Source organism: Crotalus tigris, unplaced genomic scaffold, assembly GCF_016545835.1.
Source record: "Crotalus tigris isolate CLP2741 ecotype Arizona unplaced genomic scaffold, ASM1654583v1 scf7180000024280.1573445, whole genome shotgun sequence".
Lineage (NCBI taxonomy): Eukaryota > Metazoa > Chordata > Lepidosauria > Squamata > Viperidae > Crotalus > Crotalus tigris.
This window is the reverse complement of record NW_024100452.1, coordinates 1368245-1390861: the sequence shown is the minus strand read 5'-3', so window position 1 is coordinate 1390861 and position 22617 is coordinate 1368245. Positions and strand designations below refer to the sequence as shown.

The window sequence follows — 22617 nt, the reverse complement described above, 5'->3', positions numbered from 1 at the left end:
GCCTTTTTTTTAGGGGTTGTCTCACCATTATCTCTTAATTTCCACAATGGTTTTATTCTAAAGATAGCTAAACCAAAACACAAACTGCAAGGAGGACATTCTCAATTCATCAGCAAACTCACTAATCGACTTTTCAGAGAGGAAACTCAGCAATCAAAGCCACAATGATTAAGAATAATACTAGTTTTTGGAAGCAGCTGCTTACCTATGACACAAGTAGAGACATTCACTATAAATCCCGAAAGTTTGGAAGGAATTGTATTTTGGGGGACAAGGATAACTTTTAAGGATAATTTCTCTCCCTCTCCCGGCAGAAATGCAGTTTGAGATTCACTTGTGCTCACAGACTCATTTGTGTCTGTCTCATCTGTAGTACTAGCCATCTGATACGCCAAGTTAGGCTGCTCAGGTTGGTATCTATAGGGAAACAAACATAACAGACACATAGCATTGTAGTACTGGAAATTATAAATATGCCATTGGAAGGTTTTATTTGAGTATTAGAAGAATGTATCAAAAGTAGAATAGTGGAATAAGAGGCAGAAACTTTATCACTGTCAACTGTAACTACAACTATTAGGTTTTATTTCATCTATTCCTATGAAATCCATAAAATGAGATACAAATTACAGAGCTGCCAAAGCTACATATAGACAAAAATGTTAAGTTTAAATGTGTTACGTTCTTCTTAGAGCTTTATTGCTCTGATAAATGCCCTACCATAAGTTCATTTAATATTAAAGAGTATTTTTTAAATGCCAGAAATAAGGCTAGGCCTTTTACTACTGTTATCCAGAAAACCATACAAGTCACAAAACTGTATTTCCAGGAATAAAGCTAAAACTGCTGCCTTCTTTAGCCAATCTGATTCTGATTTGGATATCTTGATTAGGCTGTTACTCAGATATTATATACTACATTTGTCTTCAAAGAGAAAATACTCTTTAAAAATGTGTTACATTTTATTGCAATCTGCAGTTTGTACTTAATGTTCAACTATCAAAGGAACAGCAAAAATTGCAGAGAAAAAGTACAGGCTCAAGTAACTCCTATGTTTTAAAAAAAGGGGAATAAATTGCTTATTTATTTATTTATTCTGACATATATTTGTCAGGGAGATCTACATTTTACAGAGTAGTTCTGACAGTCTAATTGCTAGTTTGTTCAGTTTTGCGCTTGCACACTTATTCACGGTACACCACAGGGGACAAACTAGCTTGCACCACCTGGTTAGTGGCATTTGGATTGATGACAAATTTGGGGGCTCCTCCACCAATCTTGCCTTATGTCCGTGCAAGTCCAATGCTGACTCCCTTTCTTTTTGTGCAGCTAGCCCAGGGGTAGTCAACCTTGGCTCTTTTATGACTCGTGGACTTCAACTCCCAGAATTCCTGAGCCAGCATGGTGAACAGCATGTGAACAGGATCAACTGCTGTTCATCTGCTTAATTCTGCCGTTGTTCTTATGTAGTAGTAGAGCAAGCTTTCTACACTTAATGTTGCACTTTTCATCTTCATATTAATACGACGTCCTTTCTCATACTATCCAACTACTTCTCTAACTTAGTAAATGAAGCTGCAAAAATTCCTAACTCTGGAAAATGAAAGCTGAAGCATGCAGAATAGGCTTACCCAGACTTGGGACGGCGATATCGCAAGGAAAATCTTATGTGAAGCAGTTTGCCAAAATAAACAATGATAAAAGTCCAAACATCTGTTTTGCATTTGTGTGGAAAGGGTAAAATGACCTGTCCCAAGGGCAGCAGAGCAGATGGGACACAAAACTATCTGCACCAATAATGAAGCAGCCGATTTTCATTGTAGAGAATCATTTATTTATTTATTTATTTATTTATGAGACTACCGCTTTATTTATTTATTTATGAGACTACCGCTTTAAGTGCAAGCACTCTCTAAGCAGTGTACACCAGTAAGCAATGTATGTATGTATGTATGTATGTATATATATATATATATATGTATGTGTATATATATATATATATATATATATATATATATAATATATATATATATATATATATATATATATATATATATATACATACATATATATATATACACACACACACACACACACACATTGCCCCCAACAATCTGTGTCCTCATTTTACCTACCCCGGAAGGATGGAAGGTTGAGTCAACCTTGAGCCGGTGAGATTTGAACCGCTGACCTGCTGAACACAGTCAGCTAAAGTGGCCTGCAGTACTGCACTCTAACTGCTGCGCCACCTTTGCCCTGACTAGCATACCGAATTGTTCCCCACGTCTTCTAGGATCTGCTGCTGTTGAACAAGAGGTTCAGTTCACATTTTGAACTTAGTAGGTAATAAAATCTAAAATTATATACCTTTCGAGAAAGCAAATTTGGGCTATGTTTGGGGTTACTTTGTCAGCAATGCTGTTGTTTCTTACCTTAGTACCAAGACACAGGCAGCCACCAAGGAATAAGCTAGAAGAGTCCCGATAGACATCAGGTCTACAAGATCCTTGAGGTCTAAGAGAAAGGCCATGATAGCTAATGGTAGAGAGAGTAGCAGAGAAAGAGAGATGGAGGGAGGGAAGGAGAGGGTGAGAGAGTGAGAGTGAGAGAGAGAGAGAGAAAACACCAATTAAATGTACATCATGTACAACCCTGATGAATCATGACAATTTAATCCTTATCCATATTTCTGGGCCAACAAGTTCTTCTGTTTCCCAGGAGGTGATGTAAAATTCATGAGAAAAAAGCAAGAAAACCAGAGTTCAAAAAAAGGTAAACTGTATATCAAGTTGTGTGTGACACGGTTAGTAAGAGTAATAATATTATTTCTGAATGAGCAAGTCTTGCAACCTTAAAAATATTTGCATATTAAAATGTAGTAAAATATGTAACACTAGTTTTGATCTGTTTTATAGATACTGGGTGTTCTCCTTATAGTTATGAGAAGCATGTGTTTACAATATGCACACCCATACATGTACAGTTGTGGGGGGGACCTAGTAATTACTTGATTCGTTCTTAAGGAATCTTTCTTACCTGCAACAACTCCTGAGGTTATAGTAGCTAACATTGGGGTTTTTGTCCTTTCATTGACACGAGACAAAAATTTGAATAGTAATCCATCTTCTGCCATCGCGTAGATAACCCGGGGCATTGGAAACATGGATCCAAGCAAGCTAGAAAAAGACAAGAGACATTAATGTTGACTTATTCCTTGTGTACAAAAAATGGGGCATGAAATAAAATTGTTTAACATAATCCAACAACGCAACCTCTATTGCACGGAATTCAATTTTTAAGGGATAAGTATCCTTTCCCCAAGTTGGGGGATTAATTGTAACAGATAATGGGAAAGTTTTGCTCTTTTGCAGCAGTGAATCCTAGACCTTCACCATAATGAAAAAGGAATTTAAAAAATCAGTCAGATACTTATATTTGCTGCAGAAGAAACTGAACATTTTTATTTCTTTTTATATTTTCTCATTGCACTTTTTCTCCTTGGTTCTTCCATGTTGTATTAATGTGTGTTAGTTTTAATGTTTTTTTAAAAACCTTTTAATAAAATTTATTCCAAAAATAATTAGAGACAGGTAATCCTCAACTTACAACCAAAATTAGGGCCAGAACTTCCATCACAAAGCAAAGCAGTTTTAAGTGAGTTATGCCCAATTTTACTGTAGTTGTTAAGTGAATCATTATGGTCATTAAGTGAAATCACTGCTATTAAGTGAATCTGGCTTCCCCCATTAACTTTACTTGTTGGAAGCCAGCTAGGAAAGTTGCAAATGATGATCACCTGACACTGAGATACTGCCATCGTCATAAATATATGCCAGTTACCAAGTACCCAAATTTTGATAATGTGACCATGGGGATACTGCAACGGTTGTAAGTGGGAGGACCAGTGGGAGGTCACTTTTGTCAGCACAGTTATAAATTTGAACAATCACTAACAAATGGTCGCCAGTTGAGGACTACCTGTACATAAAAGTGGGATTTTAAAAAATTCTGTACTCATTTTAACGCTAAATCCTGAACATTGGCATTGCATTGCAAGCTTTATCTGAAGGAAATATGCATGGTTCTCTCTTTTTTTTTTTATGTTGAGAATCTTTTCTGGCCTATGAGTGAGAGCTAGGATTCAAACTCCTAAAAGTAAATAGGACAGGACAAAGGAATGAATGAGGCTGGACAAAAACTAAATCCGATTCTATTTTCTTTAAATAAATAATTATATTTATTTCTTCTTTTTTTCACAATAAAAATGAGAAATTAGTGATAACTGCTGGAATGTAACAAAAGTTTCCCGGGAGCCCATAGCCAAAGAATTTTACCTCGGAAGAGACACAGCTAGTTTCTACCAAGTCCAATTACACTGTTCCAATTATGGACCAATTAACTCCATCAGTCATCCCCCCACCTCATATGCGTGATTAAAAATTTCCAGAATTCCTAAACAGTGTGATTTCTGGAGACGCTGATGAGGAACTCTTAAAATCTTAGTCCTATATATCAGCATCAGATTGGAAGGGTTTGTCTCCAATGACTGGCAGTTAATTCCACCACCACCACCCCCCCAGGGTTTTAGACCTAGTAGAAGTAGAATCAATTACCTCTTCTGCAAGCTTTATCATAACCTCCAACTAAAGTGGGGGGGGGAAATTGTAAACCATTACCATCTAAGTGACCTACCTTTCTAAATATATCATATCTGAACTATGGAAACATAGCAATAGTCCTTAGACTTATATACCGCTTCATAGTGCTTTACAGCCCTCTCTAAGTGGCTTTAAGAGTCAGCATGTTGCCCCCAGAAATCTGGGTCCTCATTTTACTGACCTTAGAAGGATGGAAGGCCGAGTCAGCCTTGACTAGGTCAGTATCGAACTACTAGAGTGAACAGTGAGTTACTGCAGTGAGTACTGCATTCTAACCACTGTGCCACCAACGGCTCTTAAAAATCTGTCTAGTTAAAAAAGCCAACTCCTAAATTAGCCATGAACGTTTTTATTTAAAGATGAATACACTCTTCAGTGAGTACGTGAATACACTCTTACCCCATGTAAGCAAAATGTTGTAGCCCTTACCTTGTAGAAAGAGCACACAGGGATCCAACAGCTACTGCATAGTTTGCTCCTTCCCATCCCACATACTTAAAAGCAAGTGGCAGTGGGCTATTTTTATCAAGCAGATAGTAAGGCATCATGAGAGTAAGAGCAGCCGACACCCCAAAATATGCAACAAAGCAGATCAGAAGTGAGGCCACTATGCCTATTGGAATAGCTTTCTGGGGATTTTTTACTTCTTCACCTAAAAAAAGGAGATATAATCCAAAGATTACAAAAGACAGATTTAATTATTTCCTTTTAGTGAAGAAACTGCATTTGACATTTTTCCTCTAGTGAAAACACCAAATTAAAAGTTGTCAGTAGCATATTAAATTACTGTAAAAGCACACATTTTACAACCCTTTTAAATTATTGCACATTATTTCCCTGAATTACCTAACTTTCCAATAAGGAAAATCTACAGCTGTTTATGAAACATATAAAACATCTAATTACAATTGCAAATCATGCTAAGAGGTATTGCCTAGAAAAAAAAACTTACATGTTTGAGAATCAAGCTATACAATTTGATCCAACACCTTAATTTGTACTTTAAAATTATTCAATGCAACATAAAACTTCAGAGCTCCTTCTATTGCTGTTATCCAAATGCTAAGAATATATTAGTAGAACTTCATTTTCAAGCTTATTTATAAGATAATGAAAACTAAGAATAAGAGATAATGATATCCAAAATTACATCAAAAACTTTGCAATGTTGATTTCTTTCTGAGTAGAAATGAATAGCGTCACACTGCATGGTATAATTAATCACTTATTGCAGCGGTTCTCAACCTGTGGGTCGGGACCCCATTTGGGGTCAAATGACCATTTCACGGAGGTCGCCAAACCACACTGTCCGCCATTTTTTTCCCTTTTCCCTAGCTGTCCTACTCCCTCTTATTGGTGGCCACACCCACTTGGGGGTCACCACAACATGGGGAACTGTATTATGGGGTCACGCATTAGAAAGGTTGAGAACCACTGACTTATTCAAATACGGCTAAAATTAATATTCTGATGCAAGGTCAGGTTCCACAAGTACCTTCTACTGTTTATGTCTTAAAACACAGAATCCCTTCTCCAAGAATCTAATTAGATTCTGATCTGTATGTAAATATAATATATTTCATGCTGAAAAGAAGAAACATCATTCAGAGCTGCAGGAACTATTTTCAGAGATGAACCTGCAGAAGAATGGAAAAAATGGCTCAGGGTCTCCTGAGTAGTACACAAAGAAGGCCCAACTAAGAGTAAAAATTATTATTTTAAAAAATATATATTTATTTTTTTGTTACCTTACCTGTGGTGGCAATGCAGTCGAATCCCACAAATGCATAAAAGCAGGTAGCTGCTCCTGAAAGAACTCCAGAAAAACCATATGGCATAAACCCACCAACGCCATGCTGCAGATTCTTTGTGGAACTAGAAGAAGCAGTAAGAAATCAGAAGTGATTCTGATTACCCAATTCCAAGAATATCTTGCAACTATGAAAATTCAACAGGACAAATTCAGAATAGAGCTGATTCATCAAGATTTACCAATACTAAATGGCTACTATATTATACATTTAATTTATGTATAACAGCCTCCCAGGACTCATTTGCACCTCCATTAAACAACTGCACAAATAAATGGCTCTCTAGATTTGAGCATATTAATATAAATCTGTAATAATCCAAGTGTATATAAAAACACTCATCAAAATCAATAGGATCTATTTTTGTGTACTGTAAATATAAATAGGAGTGGGCAGCACTCTTATTTATATTTTTTAATTTTTATAGTTTGGTTTCAAAACCATTTTCAGAGTATGGAACAAGTGGAATGATTATGGTTTCAAAAATTAACCATTTGAATTAAGTAACAATAAGAAGCCCTGTGCATGCTGTCATTAGATTCTGGGTAGACAGGGGAGGGGAGGAAAGGAGAGTTTCAGCTTTGTAAATCAAAAGAATAATCTAATCTTGTAACTGCTATCTGTATTTCAGAGATACAGACCTCTGTTTAGAGGCAGAGTTATTTAGTTCAATTTAAAATTCATACACAGTGGTTCACTAAAATCTTAATTGTTTTAGTTTGTGCTTTTAATCTGTATAAAATGTACTCCGAAGTTTAGCCAGGCAATTTTTCCACGACTATGCCCAAAGAACAATACAAACTTGCTGACCCATTTGGTTCCAAGGTTTTATTACTTCTCTTTTTAAATTTCTTTTTATTGTTTCCAAGTAGAGTCAAGGTTTTATTATATAAAATGTCTTGTATTATATAAAGGTCCATGCAAATTGTTCTATTCTGCAAAAACAACAAGGTCTTGAAGCACTTTCAAGATTAAGTTGATTAAAAAGGGAAAAAGACTTGCTGCCTTCTAGATTCCCTTTTGGGAGTCAACAAACAAATGCCAATTCTTAGGAACAAGAGGACAAGGCAAGGAGAAAAGTGGATACTGCCAAAGAAGAAAGTAGGCATAACTAGAACACATTTCTCAAGTTATGTGTACTTCTTTCTCCTAACTTGATTCCTTCCATTGCCTCTTTCCTTAACAGGTCTTAAATCTGTCAATTATAATTTACTTGCTAAATATTGGCAACAGCCTATGGACTGAGTGTCTAAAAAGTGCAGGGACTCGGGGCAGAGGCATTATAGCTTTTCTCTTAGATCAACCACAAAAAGAGGCAACCTTCCTAGCTTTCAAACTTTAGTATATTTAATCAGGACTAACAAAAGCCCCTCTGTGTGGTGAAAAACTCTCACTATGTTGCTTAGGAGGTAATAAGGAAGGAACTCAATGTTGCAAAGCAGTAGTGACATTTCAAATATTTTATTCTTCTTAGTACAGAAACTTCTTTCTACGGGGGAAGTTTTTGCAAGCATGAACAGAGCATGATTTTCCATCTGCTAGTCACAAACTCTGTAAGATCTATATAACATTAAGTGAAAAAAATGGGCAGCTCCACACACTGTAGTCTTCTTTGATTTTAAATGTAATTTGAACATACACATGAAGCCTATAAATAACCACAATTTTGCTAATTCACATTAGGCTGCATCTACAGTGGCACTGATTCTAGATGGAATGGTGAAAAAGCTATAATCCCAAACACCTGACTACAGTTAAGTTGGGTAAGTCTGTCCACTCTGGAGCAGCTGTTCTTTCTTATCTTATTTGCAACAGAAGCACTACTCATGAAAATATATTCAGGTAGACAATTAATTTCTATCCACCGCAACAGAATATAGTGAAAGCTTATTGCAGCTAGCTGAGCTTTGAACCACTTATGATTCAAAGAGGAGCATATGTACAAACCATAGGCAGCCTAGCACCAGCCATGAGAGACTGATTTTTGTTAATTGAACAATCAGTTAATAAGCAATTGTATAGTACTGAATTTCAGTTTCCATCAACCACCTGATGTGTTACAAACTGTCCACTTCTCTTATTTTCATATCTGATACACAGTCAATGTGTGCTAAACAAAAGCTATGAACGCATATATTATTTCAGATATGTATATATAAAAAATAAAAACCAACATACTTCTCCGAAAGTGAGAGATTTTCTGGGATCTGCCAGTTTTTTATTGAGCCTTTCACAAAACCTGACACCATCACAAAGCACAAGACGAGGACATTGATACAAGTGAACACTTTGTTAACCATTGCAGATTCTTTCACGCCAAAAGTCAGAAGTCCTAAAAAAATTTACAGTGGATAATTGTATTATAACTGTTTAATCAACATCAACAAGAAAAAATATATTCTTGGAAAGAATTGCTTCAACATTTCCCAATTTAGTTTTGAAAAGACTATTACCAACATACTTCTTAGCTGCTAGCTCCTTAAACAATTTTTTGAAAGAGAGGTGAGGAAAGGAAATTATTCAAAACTTTCATTCAGATTCTGTAGTAATACTTTAAGTGCCAAAATATGGTCCCTTTCCTACTAATTTTATGTTTTAGATTATGCATATCCAAAATATTTTTATAACAACAAAGCTATTGTTTGGCTGTGTTGTGAATTTGGCCATGGACGACCTTTGTAATGACTTAAAAATTTCCAGTTGCCAATTATTTCAGTAACATGATTCAGTATTTATAAAGTGCACCTCTTACATGATCAGAATACCAATGTATGGTTCTGATCCAAACTATCAATCTATGATATTGTATTCAGGAATATTTTTAAGCATACATAATTTTTAACAAGGTGCCTAGACATGTTCTGGGTCAGTCATGGAAATCTCTATTGCTAGCTGTTGGGTGATGTCTCACACAGGAATGAGACTCAACAAGCTTTCAAGCTGTTTTACAAAGGAATGTAACAGATATGGGGAATAAGAATTAGGAAAAATCTTTCAGATCTGAAAGAAGATTTGGCAAGTATAGAAATAAGACTGAGTAACTTTCTCATTGGTTTTCAGAAAACAGAGCCTTATGTTAGATGGTCAGAGTTGCTAAGCAACTGGAAAGTATCTTGCATGACATCTGAGAAGCACGTAATCAGAAAATTCTGTACTGAGTATTTACATTGGAGCCTTTGAGGTAAACATCAAAAGTAATTCTGGATTTTAAATCTAACTCCCTTTAGATTTAATAACATATACATTGCTTCTTAGGTCACAAGTGAAAAAATGAGAAGTTTCAAAGCCCATTCTAAAGGTAATCTTTAATCACAGTTTTTATTACAAGAAAAAAATACAGCTAGAATGTTCAATACTTTCCAGCTTGTATCTACATGCACACATAAATAACTTTAAACGGTAGCAAAAAGGAAACCTATCTCTGCAACTGAAGGACAACCTGATCCAGCAAATAAAAAAGCTTTTTAAAAATGGCAAAATAAATAAGTCTGTTCATTTTCCCTGCAAAATAAGGGTTCAAAAGCACCACAAAATGCCCATCCCAAATAATATTTATTTATTTCTCTCACCTGTTAGGATTAGTATAATGAAAACAGAAAAGACATCTGGGTATTTTGCTAGAACACCAGGAGCATTCATAGACATGTAGCGACTAAAGAACTTCTCAATATGTTCGCCTATAAGCTCATCAAATGTTGCACTCCAAGCTCTGCCTACACTTGATGTCCCTGTATGAGAATAAAAATGAAAGCTACCTCTTTATAACATTATATCCATTGACATACATATGGCACTATTTCATCTGAAGTGAACAAGTTTATGCAAAACAAAACAAAAAAATGCCAAGTAATTTATAAAACATGTAAAAATACATATATAAAAGGCGACCAGTTTGAAATTGGAGTCTCAGATGCCTTGATATATCTAATCACAAAGGGATAGATGTCCCAAACAGACTAAAATATTTTTGCCCCATCTCATTTAAAAAAAAAAAATATTTAAAAGGTGCTGTGTTTTTGTCCTACAACCCAATCAGCAAGAGATATGTTGGCTTCTGACATATCCTTAATAGCACCAAACAGAATTGTGCAACTGCTGTTGAAGAGTTTTGTTAACAAGTTCACTGAATCTTCTAGAGATTTTAAAATCAGGCTGAACAGGAATGGAAGACAATTTTTTCGAAAATGTGTGTTACTTCTTTCCAACTACTCCCCTGGTCCCTAGCCTGTATCGTAAGAACAGGGGTTACTCATACAAATCCACAGGACTGTTGTATCTTCAGAAGTGACCATGACGGGGGTGTTCCCTGTTGGATATTTTATAGGCCAGTGTTCTGCAAATTTTGCAACTAAACATTTAAATCAAAGAGGTATTACCAAAATCCATTTATCTGCCTCAGAGCACAAAACTTGGCAAGTCATAATGCTCTTTCCAAAACAAGGTGATCAATTCTGTATTACCCTATGACAGCCATTTCTTTTTTACAAGCTTTTGGGTATCTAATTTTTCTTAGTTTTTCCATTTTCACTAAATATCTACCAATACAAATTCATCTACTACCTCTAGTTTTCACCATTTATGTATAACATGTAATGCATTCGTTCCACTTCCTTTGTCAAATTGAACAACTTTGATATATTACTATTAATTATTATTATTTAATACATTTTTGGTGCCCATCTCACCATCAAATCCTTAGAAAATCATTCAAATCCCACTCATTTATTTTGTGACAAGTAAAACGTATTTATTGTGTGATGATTAAAATTCAGCATTTTAATCAAAATGAAAATAAGTTATCTCCTGGTTTAAGGAAGAAAACAATGTGGTCCAACAAGTTCAGTTGCACTTTGAATAAAAGACAAGGGAGGTAATTTACAAGCCAAGTCTAGAGAAGCAATGGTAACTGGGGATAATTGGAACTAAGGTTCAGTCTACATCTGAGGCGTACAAGACTGGAGAGGGAGCTTCTTGTGTACTTATACAGTGTAAAAGCCATCTTCTCTAAGCTACCCCTTGAAGGCATTGGACCTCAAGAGGAATTCTCCATAATTGATTTTATACCTGAAACAGCTGCCTAACAGTGATTTTTTTTTTCTGGAAAGCAATATAAAATGATTCACGGGGGCCATGTTCTGATCAACAAAATCAGGGGATGCTAATTCTATAAATGCATACAAAGCAAGGAAATTCTTTATGCAAACACCAAGTAGTTGTAAATAAATATAGAACTTTTGAAGTTCAACCTACATTCCCTTCCAAACCCTTCCTATTCAACCACTCCTACTTATTTTGGAACAAATTCCAACTTTAAACAAATTCATGCTGTGCTTCTTTTCTTTTATCACAGAAAAACATGAACCACTATTTCTTTACTCTCCTACCCAAAAAATAAATAATTAAATATTTGCTACAGGAACAGCCTGTTGAAAAATTATTCTACAAAATGTGGATTCCACCAAAGATAAATATTGTCCAGCTATTAGTTCACTCACAGCCAATAAAATTGTTTTAAGCAGATTTTCATCCACAGTTAGTTGCTAAACTGATAAATGTATTATTGTGTTTCATTTTTTTAAAAAAAGGTCTAAATTAAGAAAAACAAAACATACAGAACATTTCCTTAAGGGCACTAATTTTTATTTTTATTTTTTAAAAAATAAATCTTTATCAACTTTCACCAAAATGTTTCTGATTATATTTATCTTTCATGCTTCTTACATGTAAGAGCTCTTAATTTCCTATTAATTTAATTAATTCTACATTTGAATTAATTCTACATTTTATTATCCCTTCACCAACTCTTGCACTTAAAATACCATGGTATAACTCTATGATCTGGCTGAAACAATAACTTCCTATCTCATTATTCAAAATACGCACGTGCCTTTTGCTTGAATATATGCTATATCACTTTTGATCAAATGATGATTAAATCATCTTCCAATTCAGAGTCCACAAAATTTATATTTGCCCCAAATTTTAATCAGAGGTCGGGCACAGATCTGAAAAAAAGTTAACATTTTTTAAATCTTATAAGAGTTCACATAAGACTGCTAACAATCTCATGGAACTTCAGTAATTAGAAAACTAGAAGCCGTCTTGGGGCCAGATAGGCACTATCCATCTATAATTTAATTAATTGGAATTTGCCATTTCATACACATAAAGAAACAGAGTTATCAGAAACTGGAGCTACTAGAAGCCACACAGTGATTTTGTTGTTTATTTTTATTTATTAAATGTATTCATTATTACCAACCTGGTAGATACAGTATCTTTTGCTAACATGGAAAGTTATTACACGTAATCTGAGATTCTGTGTTTAATCATGTGTTAAAAAGAGAAGAATATAGGGCTACATATAGCACATGGTCTGATTTCTGAATCTATACCTAAATCATGTTTCTTCTCATTTTTGATATACTACTTCTGTAATTGACAAAAAGAGTAAAAGACAAAATAAATTTGCAGTGTTTCCTATAAACAGTCTTGTAAGAAGTCTAGTTTTGCTTTCCAGCAAGACCCTCACTGCAATTAAATCTTTTATAATATTAATCCCAAGTTAGAGATCCATCTTTCCCTTGAACTCTGTGTTTAAAAAAAAGCTTTGATTTAGAAAGGGCTGCTATTTATCTCTGCTTTACCTCACTTTTAGTACACTAATGCAATGCCCCATCCCACTATTTTCTTTTTCAGTGTTTGACTGCAAACTTCATAATTTTAATCAATGTAGACAGCTTTTAAGTTACAGTTAAGGAAACATTAAAGCATTTGAAATGATCAATACAGCTATATATACGAGCTGTGTACATTTGTTTGCATATATCCAATCCACCAAATAGCTGTTACATCTGGTTAGATAGCAATGATTACCAATTTAAGCAATAAAGAGGAAGTGGTCTAGATGTAATTTTCCCTTCAAACATTTATCGACAAAAGGGGATCTTAACGTTCATCAGCATTTGTCAGACATATGCAATAAGATTAAATCCTAATGCCTAGCATTCCATCATACACATCAGAAAAGATTTAAACAACAGGTATTCCCTTTTTCGTGTTTATCATACAATCAAAATAGTTATTCAAAAGAAAGAGTACCTAAGAGCTCTAGTACTTACTGGAAGGAAAATCAACGTCACTACACAAAAATTCCAGCAAGAATTCCACTTTCAAATTAGATACTTATTGGCAAAGTGTTTGTTCATTTGCTCTCTTTTTTGATGCAGAAGAAATGAAGTCTGTCTCTTTTGAAAAGGTCTACATCTCTCTACTGTTTCAGTATAAGAAATAGCCTTGACCCCTAATTCTTCTTCTGGTTAACAGTTCCTCTCACTGTGAGGAATCAATTATTTTCAGCCCCATTTTTGTGAGTGCTGGCAAAAAGGTAACAGTTTCCCTGTCAGTCGTGTCCAACTCTAGGGCAGGGCTTTTCAACCAGTGGTATGGGTACCACCTGTGTACAGGTACCACCTGTGGTACATTGGCACCTGGCAGGTGGTACGTGACCATCCTAGAAAAGTAGCGGGGGAGGGGAATAAGCTGAACTGGTGGTAGCACCGCACAAACCTGAGCGAAAGACGGCTGGAGCTGCAGGGCTGTCAGGGCTCAGTGGAAGCTCCAGGATCAGCGCTTCTTCGGGGCTGTCAGGGCTCAGCGGATCAGAGCCAGGCTCCAGCTGTAGCTCAGCGCTGATCCTGGTGCTTCTGCTGAGCCCTGAAAAAGCACCAATCAGCTGGAAAGCAGCACTGATCCTGGCACTTCTGCTGAGCCCAGAAGAAGCACTGATCACCTGGAATGTTGCAGCATCTCCAGGGTCTTGTGATTTACATTCAGATACTTGGCAACTGATTCATATTTATGACGGTCACAGTGTCCCAGGGTAATGTGAAGTGACCAAAACCTGCTGCAACCACCCAGTAGATGGGGGGAACAAAAACCAAACTCCCCCCCCCCCACCCAGCTGCCAATCCTCAACAGAAATGCTCACAACAATGAAAACCTTGGACAGGAAGAAGAGCGCTGCCGGATGGGCAGGCAGGTGTCTTGCTCAGCTGTGCCTTGAGGGACACTTTTTTCAGTGCCATTGTAACTTCGAACAGTCACTAAGTGAACTGTTGTAAGTCGAGGACTACCTGTACTTTATCACTTTTTTCCTTTTGGGGGGGGGGTCATCAAGTTTTTGACACCTTGCTGGGCGACTGGTGGTACTTGGATATTGCCATATCCTAAAAGTGGTACAATGGGTGAAAAAGGTGAAAAGCCCTGCTCTAGGGCACCGTGCTCCTCTCCATTTTTTGGCCAAGGGAGTCAACATTGTCCAAAGATAATTTCCATGGTCATGTGGCCAACATGGCTACACCCAAAGGCATATGGAACGCTGTTACCTTCCCATCGAAGTGGTACTTATTAATCTATTTGCATGCTTTTGAACTCCTAGGTGGGCAAGAGCTGGGGCAAGTAATGAGAGCTCACCCTCTTGCACGGACCTCTCCCTAAAATTGCTCCATTGAAATATAGCAAATCAACATATTTTTAGGTACTTCTAAAATAATACTGTAATAATAATGAACATATACTTTTTTAATCTCCACAACTCACCCCTTCAGAAGGCCCACATATTTTGCCTCTATTTATTTTATACATCACTCTATTCCCACCTTGCGGCTGAAACTTTAAAAGAACCATTCCTTTCAAAGTACTGCTCTTGTTAGCCAGTATTCTCAACCCAAATAATATGGTTTTGTGATGATCATATTAAGTTGTTCTGAAGTTTAAAAGGTAGCTTTATTATGACAGAGCACAATGCACAATGCAATATTTCACAGATCTAAACCTGTTCTTGATTAAATGGACCAATGATAACAAAGGAATACCCACCAATGACATAAGAAAGAATGAGGTTCCAGCCAGTAATGAATGCCAACAGCTCACCGACAGTCACATAACTATAGAGATATGCTGATCCAGTCTTTGGAACTCTAGCACCAAATTCTCCATAGCAAAGTCCAGCCAGCACAGAAGCCAGAGCTGCAATCAGAAAGGAAATGACAATGGCAGGTCCTGCATTTTCTTGTGCCACTGCTCCAGCAAGAACATAAACCCCTGCCCCAAGAGTGCTGCCTACTCCAAGGGCAACCAAGTCAAATGTGTTGAGGCACCGTGAGAGCCGGCTGTCGTTGCTTGTACAGTCTACCACTTTCCGACGAAACAACTGCTGCCCAAAATGGATAACTTTCTGGCAAGACATTTTCTCAACTGAACCTGTAAAATTAGAAAATATAACTGAATCAACATCATTGGATAGGCAAAGCTAAGCTACTTCTGCAAATAGTTTTGTCACATGGTAGGAACTACCCTAATATTATCTGTCATGTACATATTACATCCAACTGTAATGCATAATTCACAATATTCACATTCTAATGTTTCCTTGCTTTCAGATAGCAATGGCAGTATTAATATGGTGGTTCAATTATCTGCCTAGCCTTTTGATCCTCAAGCTGAACAAAAAGGTGCTTAATAGGGAAGCATACGTGTGTTTAATTAATAATTTAGTCCTTCTTCCAGTAGCCTTACAAATAGACATAAATTGTAATATAGGGAAGGATAAGACTAGACTTTCAATTTTCAATGTCAGTACTTCCTTTAAGAAGTACAATTTGTGGATTATGAGCTCAATATTGCTACATCTGGAGCAATAAAAATAAACAATAATTTTTCAGCTTTTATTCTAGCAACAGGAGACAAAGGAGAAGGGGGAAATTTGTCCTTCTGATCTGTGTGATCAGAATTCCACAACTCATAAAAAAAGAAAACTACTTCCCTTCTTCTTCTGAGTTCCCCAAATTCTCAGAATTTTAAGAAGGAAGTAGATGAGGAAAAGCAAAAGCCTTTGAAGTTTTTCTAAGAAATGGATTCTTTTGAAATACTTATTTAAATAAGCTGTTCCTATATTAGGAAACATAGGAAATAGCTGTACAGATTTTTTTTTTCATTATTCAAAGCATACATTACATGCCAATTTATTAAAGCCCCAAAGCACTTCCTGTAGGCTCCTTCACTTCCTCCCAATACTAGGACTCAGTCCTAGACTTAGCATGTAGCATGTTCCCCCACCACATTTTTGAAAGTCCTACATACCATTAGAACTGGGCAACATTAATTTTATAGCCAGAATTGGTGGGATAAACCTTAGTAAAACAACTGTTCCACTTATTAAATCATGATTATCATTCACCATGGCTCTTATAGCATTGGAGGCAGCAAATAATTATTAAAAGTAGACCCTTAGCAAAATATATTGTTATGTAATCAGAATATAATTCTAAATTTTAAAAAGAGGGTAGATTCAGGAAATTATAAACCAGTTGGTTTCACATTCAATCTGAGTAAAATGGAGGGAAGAAAAATAAAAAAAAACTGTTATGTACAGTATGTTTGTAAACAAGAATGAAACAAGAATGATTTGATATGTGAATGTCTCCAACAAAAGCTCCTTATTCAAATCTTCAGGGCAAATATAGAAGCAATGTCATAAGAGGACAAGCCATCTCATGGATTTGTGATCATCAAAGAACAGGAAGCAGAGATTAGTAATACAGTTTTCACAAAGGAGAGTTGTATAAAAGGGATATCACATGGATCAGTCTTTTAAGTTCATTTATAAACACCCTCGGAATAGGAGATGAGCAATGAGGTGGCAAGTTTGCTGATTATTTCAAATTGCTCCAGTTAAATCAGATCAAAAAAGGGATTGTGGAGAGATCCAAAATGAAATGGGTGAATGGGCCTTAAAATAGCAAAAGCAATCCAGGGTAAACTTTGGCTTGAAGTGCAAGCTCATGTATTCTTTAGCAGAGTTGGAATCACTGGTCAGGAAAGCAATCTTGAGAGACCTAATGAAAACATATCAGTGAAAATGTCAGTCTAGTATGCAGTGGCTATAAAAAAAAAGGAAAGTCTATGTTGGGAATTATTTGGAACAAAATAGAAGTAAAATTGACAAAAGTAAAATTGTGATGTAAATGTATATGGAATGATTTGCATAATTATTAATACAGAAACCAGAAAAGAACAATCAAAATGATTAGGGGATAGCCAAAACTACTCTCTAACAAGGAGCAAATCTGAATAGAATTTCGTCAGTAACATTTACAAAGAAAGCATAATCAAAGTGATACATTATTTTGCAGTTTAAGGTTATTTTTTATCTTCCTTGCTGTTATTGCTGTTTTTACATAGATGGTTTCAACCATTTATTATCTGCATGATGCACGAATGCTGTAACAGGAATTAGGTTTCTCTCCCATATGTTGTTTGGTTAAAGTCACCTGACTATTAAATCTCTGTAGACCACAGACAGACATCATTCTTCCACTGTTCTTATTCTCAGATCTTTTGAAGTACATCTAAAACCATCTAAGCCTTTCCAAAACATAACGCTCTCAAGAAACCTATGGCAACTTTTGTTTTCTTTTCTCTAACCAAGTTTCTCCCCCACCTACCTTGCAGCAAGCTTTCAGTTTTGAGATAACTCTAATCATATTTTCTTCCAAAGCTCTTTTATTACTGCAGAATTGCAATAAACCACTCATATTGCATCATTGCTTAAACATAGTGGCTTCCTTCTGCAACATTATCAGACACAATGCAGTGCCGTGTGTTTCCAAAGTTACTGTATTTTAATACAACTACTGCAAGCAACAATATCAGAATTCAAATTTGTTGATCAAACACATTTACTATGGTAACATCACCTACACACAGATTTATCTTTAATCTGCAGTTACTTAATAAATGCAAGAAAGGCATTTTTTTGTAGTTAAGCACACCTCTAGTTCCACCCATTTTAACAAAAGTTCAACAGTATGCTTCACGTCTAAGAAAAATGAAAAGCAACTTGCACCTGATCAAAACTTTAATTAAAAAAATAAAACAAGGGGCAAGAAAGATTTTTTTTTCACCAAATGTTAAATAATACTTACATGTACATTAACAAGCACATTTGCATTCTGTAAATGTTGTATGCATACTGTAATATTTACAAATTTAGATAAAACAGAGTATAACTTTGAAAAGATTGAAAGCTTGTACATTATCATCTATATCATTAATTTAATAAATAAAAATACATTTTTCCAATGACGATCAAAGATTTTTAAAAGCTGATCTTTGAAAGAATCAGTTTTTAGCCAAAAAATGAACAAAAATAAAAAGTAAACTTAATTTGCATACAAGTAACAAATAAAATGTTTATTGAAAACTCCCATTAGTGCAAAATTAATATATATATATCCATTTTTGAGTTAGTTAATTCAAATGAAGTGGAATTGCTATAAATGCTGCAATTCAAAAACTAACCCTCTCAGCTGCCTATGCTGCTCTATTGATCAAGCACTGTATCAAATACTTAGATCAGGGATGGCAAACTACCGGTCCGTGGGCCGGTTGCATCATATGGAGGCCGTGCCCACCCCAGCTCCAGCAATGCAAAAAAAGTCACAATACATCGCAACATGTCATGTGACGTGGCGAGTTTAACACCCGTGCTTTAGATGAATGAGGTATCCTACCCAGCATGCTGACCAAAACAATCAAACACAGGATCTGTGTGCCAACAATAGCAATTATGTGTAGGAATTCATAAAAAACAGAGGAGAGCATGCTTCCCAGAAAATAAATTTGGCTAGCACCACCAAGCACTGACCAGACACAATTCTATCCCCTTTCATAAATTTGATTTCCTGGAGATGGGAATATATGCTAGAAAGTAAGCTTACTTTGGGATGAATGTTCTTAGTTCTTTAACCATTTCAATCTGTTTTGGGTTGAACTGGATGGGATGAGTTATTCCACTAACCCAGTTCTTTCAATTTTCACTATCGTGTTCCTTATATTAATGGGATTATTGCCTTTAACTTACATAATTCTACACTCTAATATAAATTTTGGGTTTTTTCCTACTCTATATTCTGTGGCAGAGCCTGAGTATAAAGGAATATAGTCTAAAACCACTAAAACTCTCATTGACTTAAAAGATGCAAAAATATGGTAGAAACCCCAAACAAGAACCCAGAGCTCAGACAGCAAACTGAATTAATAACTTATGTGCAATCCTTTCACAGTCCCTGTTTTTTTTTGCTGACACCTTCTGAACAAACTATACTTTTAATAACATCTCTACCACATTCTGTGTCCAGAGCAGTGTACATAAAATAAATAAGCCAAAATTGGAAGGCAGAATAAGGTTGCTGTTTCTAAAGCAGAGATGGTTTCACTTTCTGTGTGGAATGCCTTAAAACAGCGGTTCTCAACGTTTGTGTGACGGCGACCCCCGTCACACAAACGCTCTGCGCATGCGCAGCGCGCATGGGGGTGGGCCCCCCATGCGCGGCGCCCCCCCATGTGCGGCGCCCCCCCATGCGCGCCGGCGCCCCCTGAGGGGAGGAAATGGCGGATCGCCTTCTTTGGCAACCCCCGAAAAATGGTCGATCAACCCCAAATGGGGTCGCGACCCATAGGTTGAGAACTGCTGCCTTAAAAGAAGGGTAATAAGGCATAATTTGTGGAGTTGGATTTAAAAACTCTGTAGTAGTAGAAAGAATGGAATGGATTTTTTTAGATTTCTTTTTATCAGAAAAGCTTCCTCTACAATATTGGTATAGTAAGTATATATGTTTCTGAGTATACTAACATGCTAGAGATAATGAGCTAAATCCATGAGTCTCCTATGCCTAACAATTTTCATAATCTTTCTTTGTAAAAGACACTTTACGCCAAAAAAGTTCATAAGAAGCTTCATACTGTAAATTCACCAATGCAGAAACAACAAATGCGAGAGAAAGTTATAGCGTGAATTATATGTAAATACAGGTAGTCCTCCCTTAACAACTATGTATTTAGGAACCGTTAAGAGCTGAAAAAAGTGATTTATGACTGGTCTTCATACTTATGACTGTCAGAATATCCAACAGTCATGTGATTGCAAGAGTGTTTGGCGACTGGCTTACAACACTTGTAGCATCCTGTAGTCACGTCACGTTTGCAACTTTCCAAGCGGCTTTCAAGGAGCAAAGTCAATGGGGAAGCTGGCAGAAGTCACAAGTTGAAGACATGTGATGCCTCCTTTAATGATTGTAGGTGATTCATTCGGAAAAAAAAAACGTAGAGAAATTGGGCTTGGTCACATAATGCCTCACTTAACAATTGCATTGTTTAACAAATTTTCTACTCTGATTGTAAGCTGAGGACCTCTTGTTGCAGTTCCTATGCAACATAAATTACTAAAAGGTAATATTAGCTGCAGAGTAAAATCCTTCAATTCTGTCAGTTAAAGGCAATTGCTCAACAGAAGGCAACTTTTTTTGGTTGGTCAAAATAAAATAGAGAAAACAGCTTCCCGGACCCCATTCCTCTTTCTCTCGCAGGAAGAAAAAAACAAAAGCACAAGGTTAGTACTTAAATCTGCAGCAGTACTTAAATCTTCAATATGCAGGGAATTCCAGCTCTCTGTTCAGCTGTATGAACAGCTGGGGGAAGAGCATGGGGGAAGAGCACTGGGGACTTTTTCTATTCAGTCTATCATCTGCACAAATGTTCTCAGAAAATATAAATAATTGCTGAAGTAAGTCCAGCCTTTCTAGCAGCTCCAAAATGAAGCAACCTGGGACTATCAAGTTTAAAAGTCCAAAGCACCTGGAGGCAGGACAAGAAGCAATGGATAGAAACTAATCAAAGAGAGAAGCAATCTAGAACCAAGGAGAAATTTCCTGACAGTTAGAACAATTAATCAGTGGAACAGCCTGCCTCCAGAAGCAGTAAATGCTCCAACACTGGAAGTTTTTAAGAAGAGACTGGACAGCCATTTGTCGGAAATGGGGTAGGGTTTCCTGCCTGAGCAGGGGGTTGGACTAGAAGAGCTCCAAGGTCCCTTCCAACTCTTTTTATTGTTGTTGTTGTTAAATGTCACTTCTGATTTTAGAGAGTATGGTTGAGATTTGGAGATGTGGATCCATAGCTTGAAAGAAATCCAGGTGCCTCAATTTTCCTTCCTAGACTGTGATGGATTTTCTCATTAATTAATTGGACACATTAATCAAATAATTCTCTGAGCTTTGGGCTCCCACTGGATTGAGTTCTAAGATACTAAAGAATGTGATTCTACCTCTGCTTTTTAACTATCTACTTGTGAAGAAATTCTGGGCACAGAACAAGAGAGTCTGCTTCAGAGTGGGATGATACAGAAATGCTGTAATTTCTACACATAATACTAGTTTATGTGTAGGGGAAAAATGTACTTAGAGGCAAAACAAACTTTCTTCCCATGGTCCCCTCCCTCCACTCTGAGCTCTTGGGCTACCCTAACAATTTCAAGCTTATATCTGGAGAGGTGAATGGAGAATTTCCCTCATGCCCACATATGCAACAAAAGATACATGCCCTTATGGGAAAGGAGCAGGTGATAAACCTGATGGCATCAATGTTAAAAAGTCCTTAATGTGTTAAAAGTCCTTTAACTATGTTAAAAAGTCCTATGAAAGCCCTTAAGAACCACCCTGCAAAAATAGACATCTCCAGGACAATTACTGTATCTGGTAAGATATCGCAATGATATCTCTTCAGTTATTTCTTCTATCCTGTGGCTAAAGTTTACAAATCCTGAAGAAATTTAAACCAATCTTCAAGACAATCCAATTTAATTTATCTTCATGGCTTATTAAACATCCATATTATTTGAATAATCCAAAGTTAAAATGTTTTTCAATTTATTACTAACAGTGACTCAGAACTTTATGGATCTAAATAATAGAACAAATGGCTGGCTCAATTAGGTTTGTACCCAAATCAGAAGGAATAGAGCAGAGTGAACAGAGAAAAAGTTGTCAGACATTTGGCAAGATGCTTTTCCACCAGCTGAAATCTTAATTACCACTTGCCCAGGCATGAAAAGTTATGTCTAGTGCAGGGATAGGCAAACGTTGGCTCTTTTATAACTCCTGGACTTCACCTCCCAGAATTCCTGAACCAGCCAAGGTTGCCTACCCCTGATCTACTGGATGGACTCAACTTCCTAGGCTCCAACTAGTGCCATAGAAAATCCCGCCAATGGAAGATGCCAAAGGAGTACTGCTAGTGAAGTTCTTGGA

General features: G+C 36.4%; 1 protein-coding gene across 2 annotated transcripts in view; it reads right to left on the bottom strand.

Moving 5' to 3' along the window:
• Positions 1-22617, bottom strand: part of SLC7A1 (solute carrier family 7 member 1) — a 36628-nt gene that overhangs the window by 4510 nt on the left and 9501 nt on the right. Inside the window, exons 2-9 of one of the 2 annotated variants that reach the window (XM_039323617.1) lie at positions 15350-15733; positions 10039-10197; positions 8648-8801; positions 6412-6533; positions 5088-5310; positions 3037-3176; positions 2433-2535; positions 206-417 (exon numbers count right to left, since the gene is read on the bottom strand). In XM_039323617.1, coding sequence (XP_039179551.1) covers positions 206-417; positions 2433-2535; positions 3037-3176; positions 5088-5310; positions 6412-6533; positions 8648-8801; positions 10039-10197; positions 15350-15719 — 1483 coding nt within the window. In that variant the 5' untranslated portion in view covers positions 15720-15733. Of the gene's footprint in view, positions 1-205; positions 418-2432; positions 2536-3036; positions 3177-5087; positions 5311-6411; positions 6534-8647; positions 8802-10038; positions 10198-15349; positions 15734-22617 lie in introns of those variants that run through there. The other variant, XM_039323616.1, reaches the window with a different exon arrangement.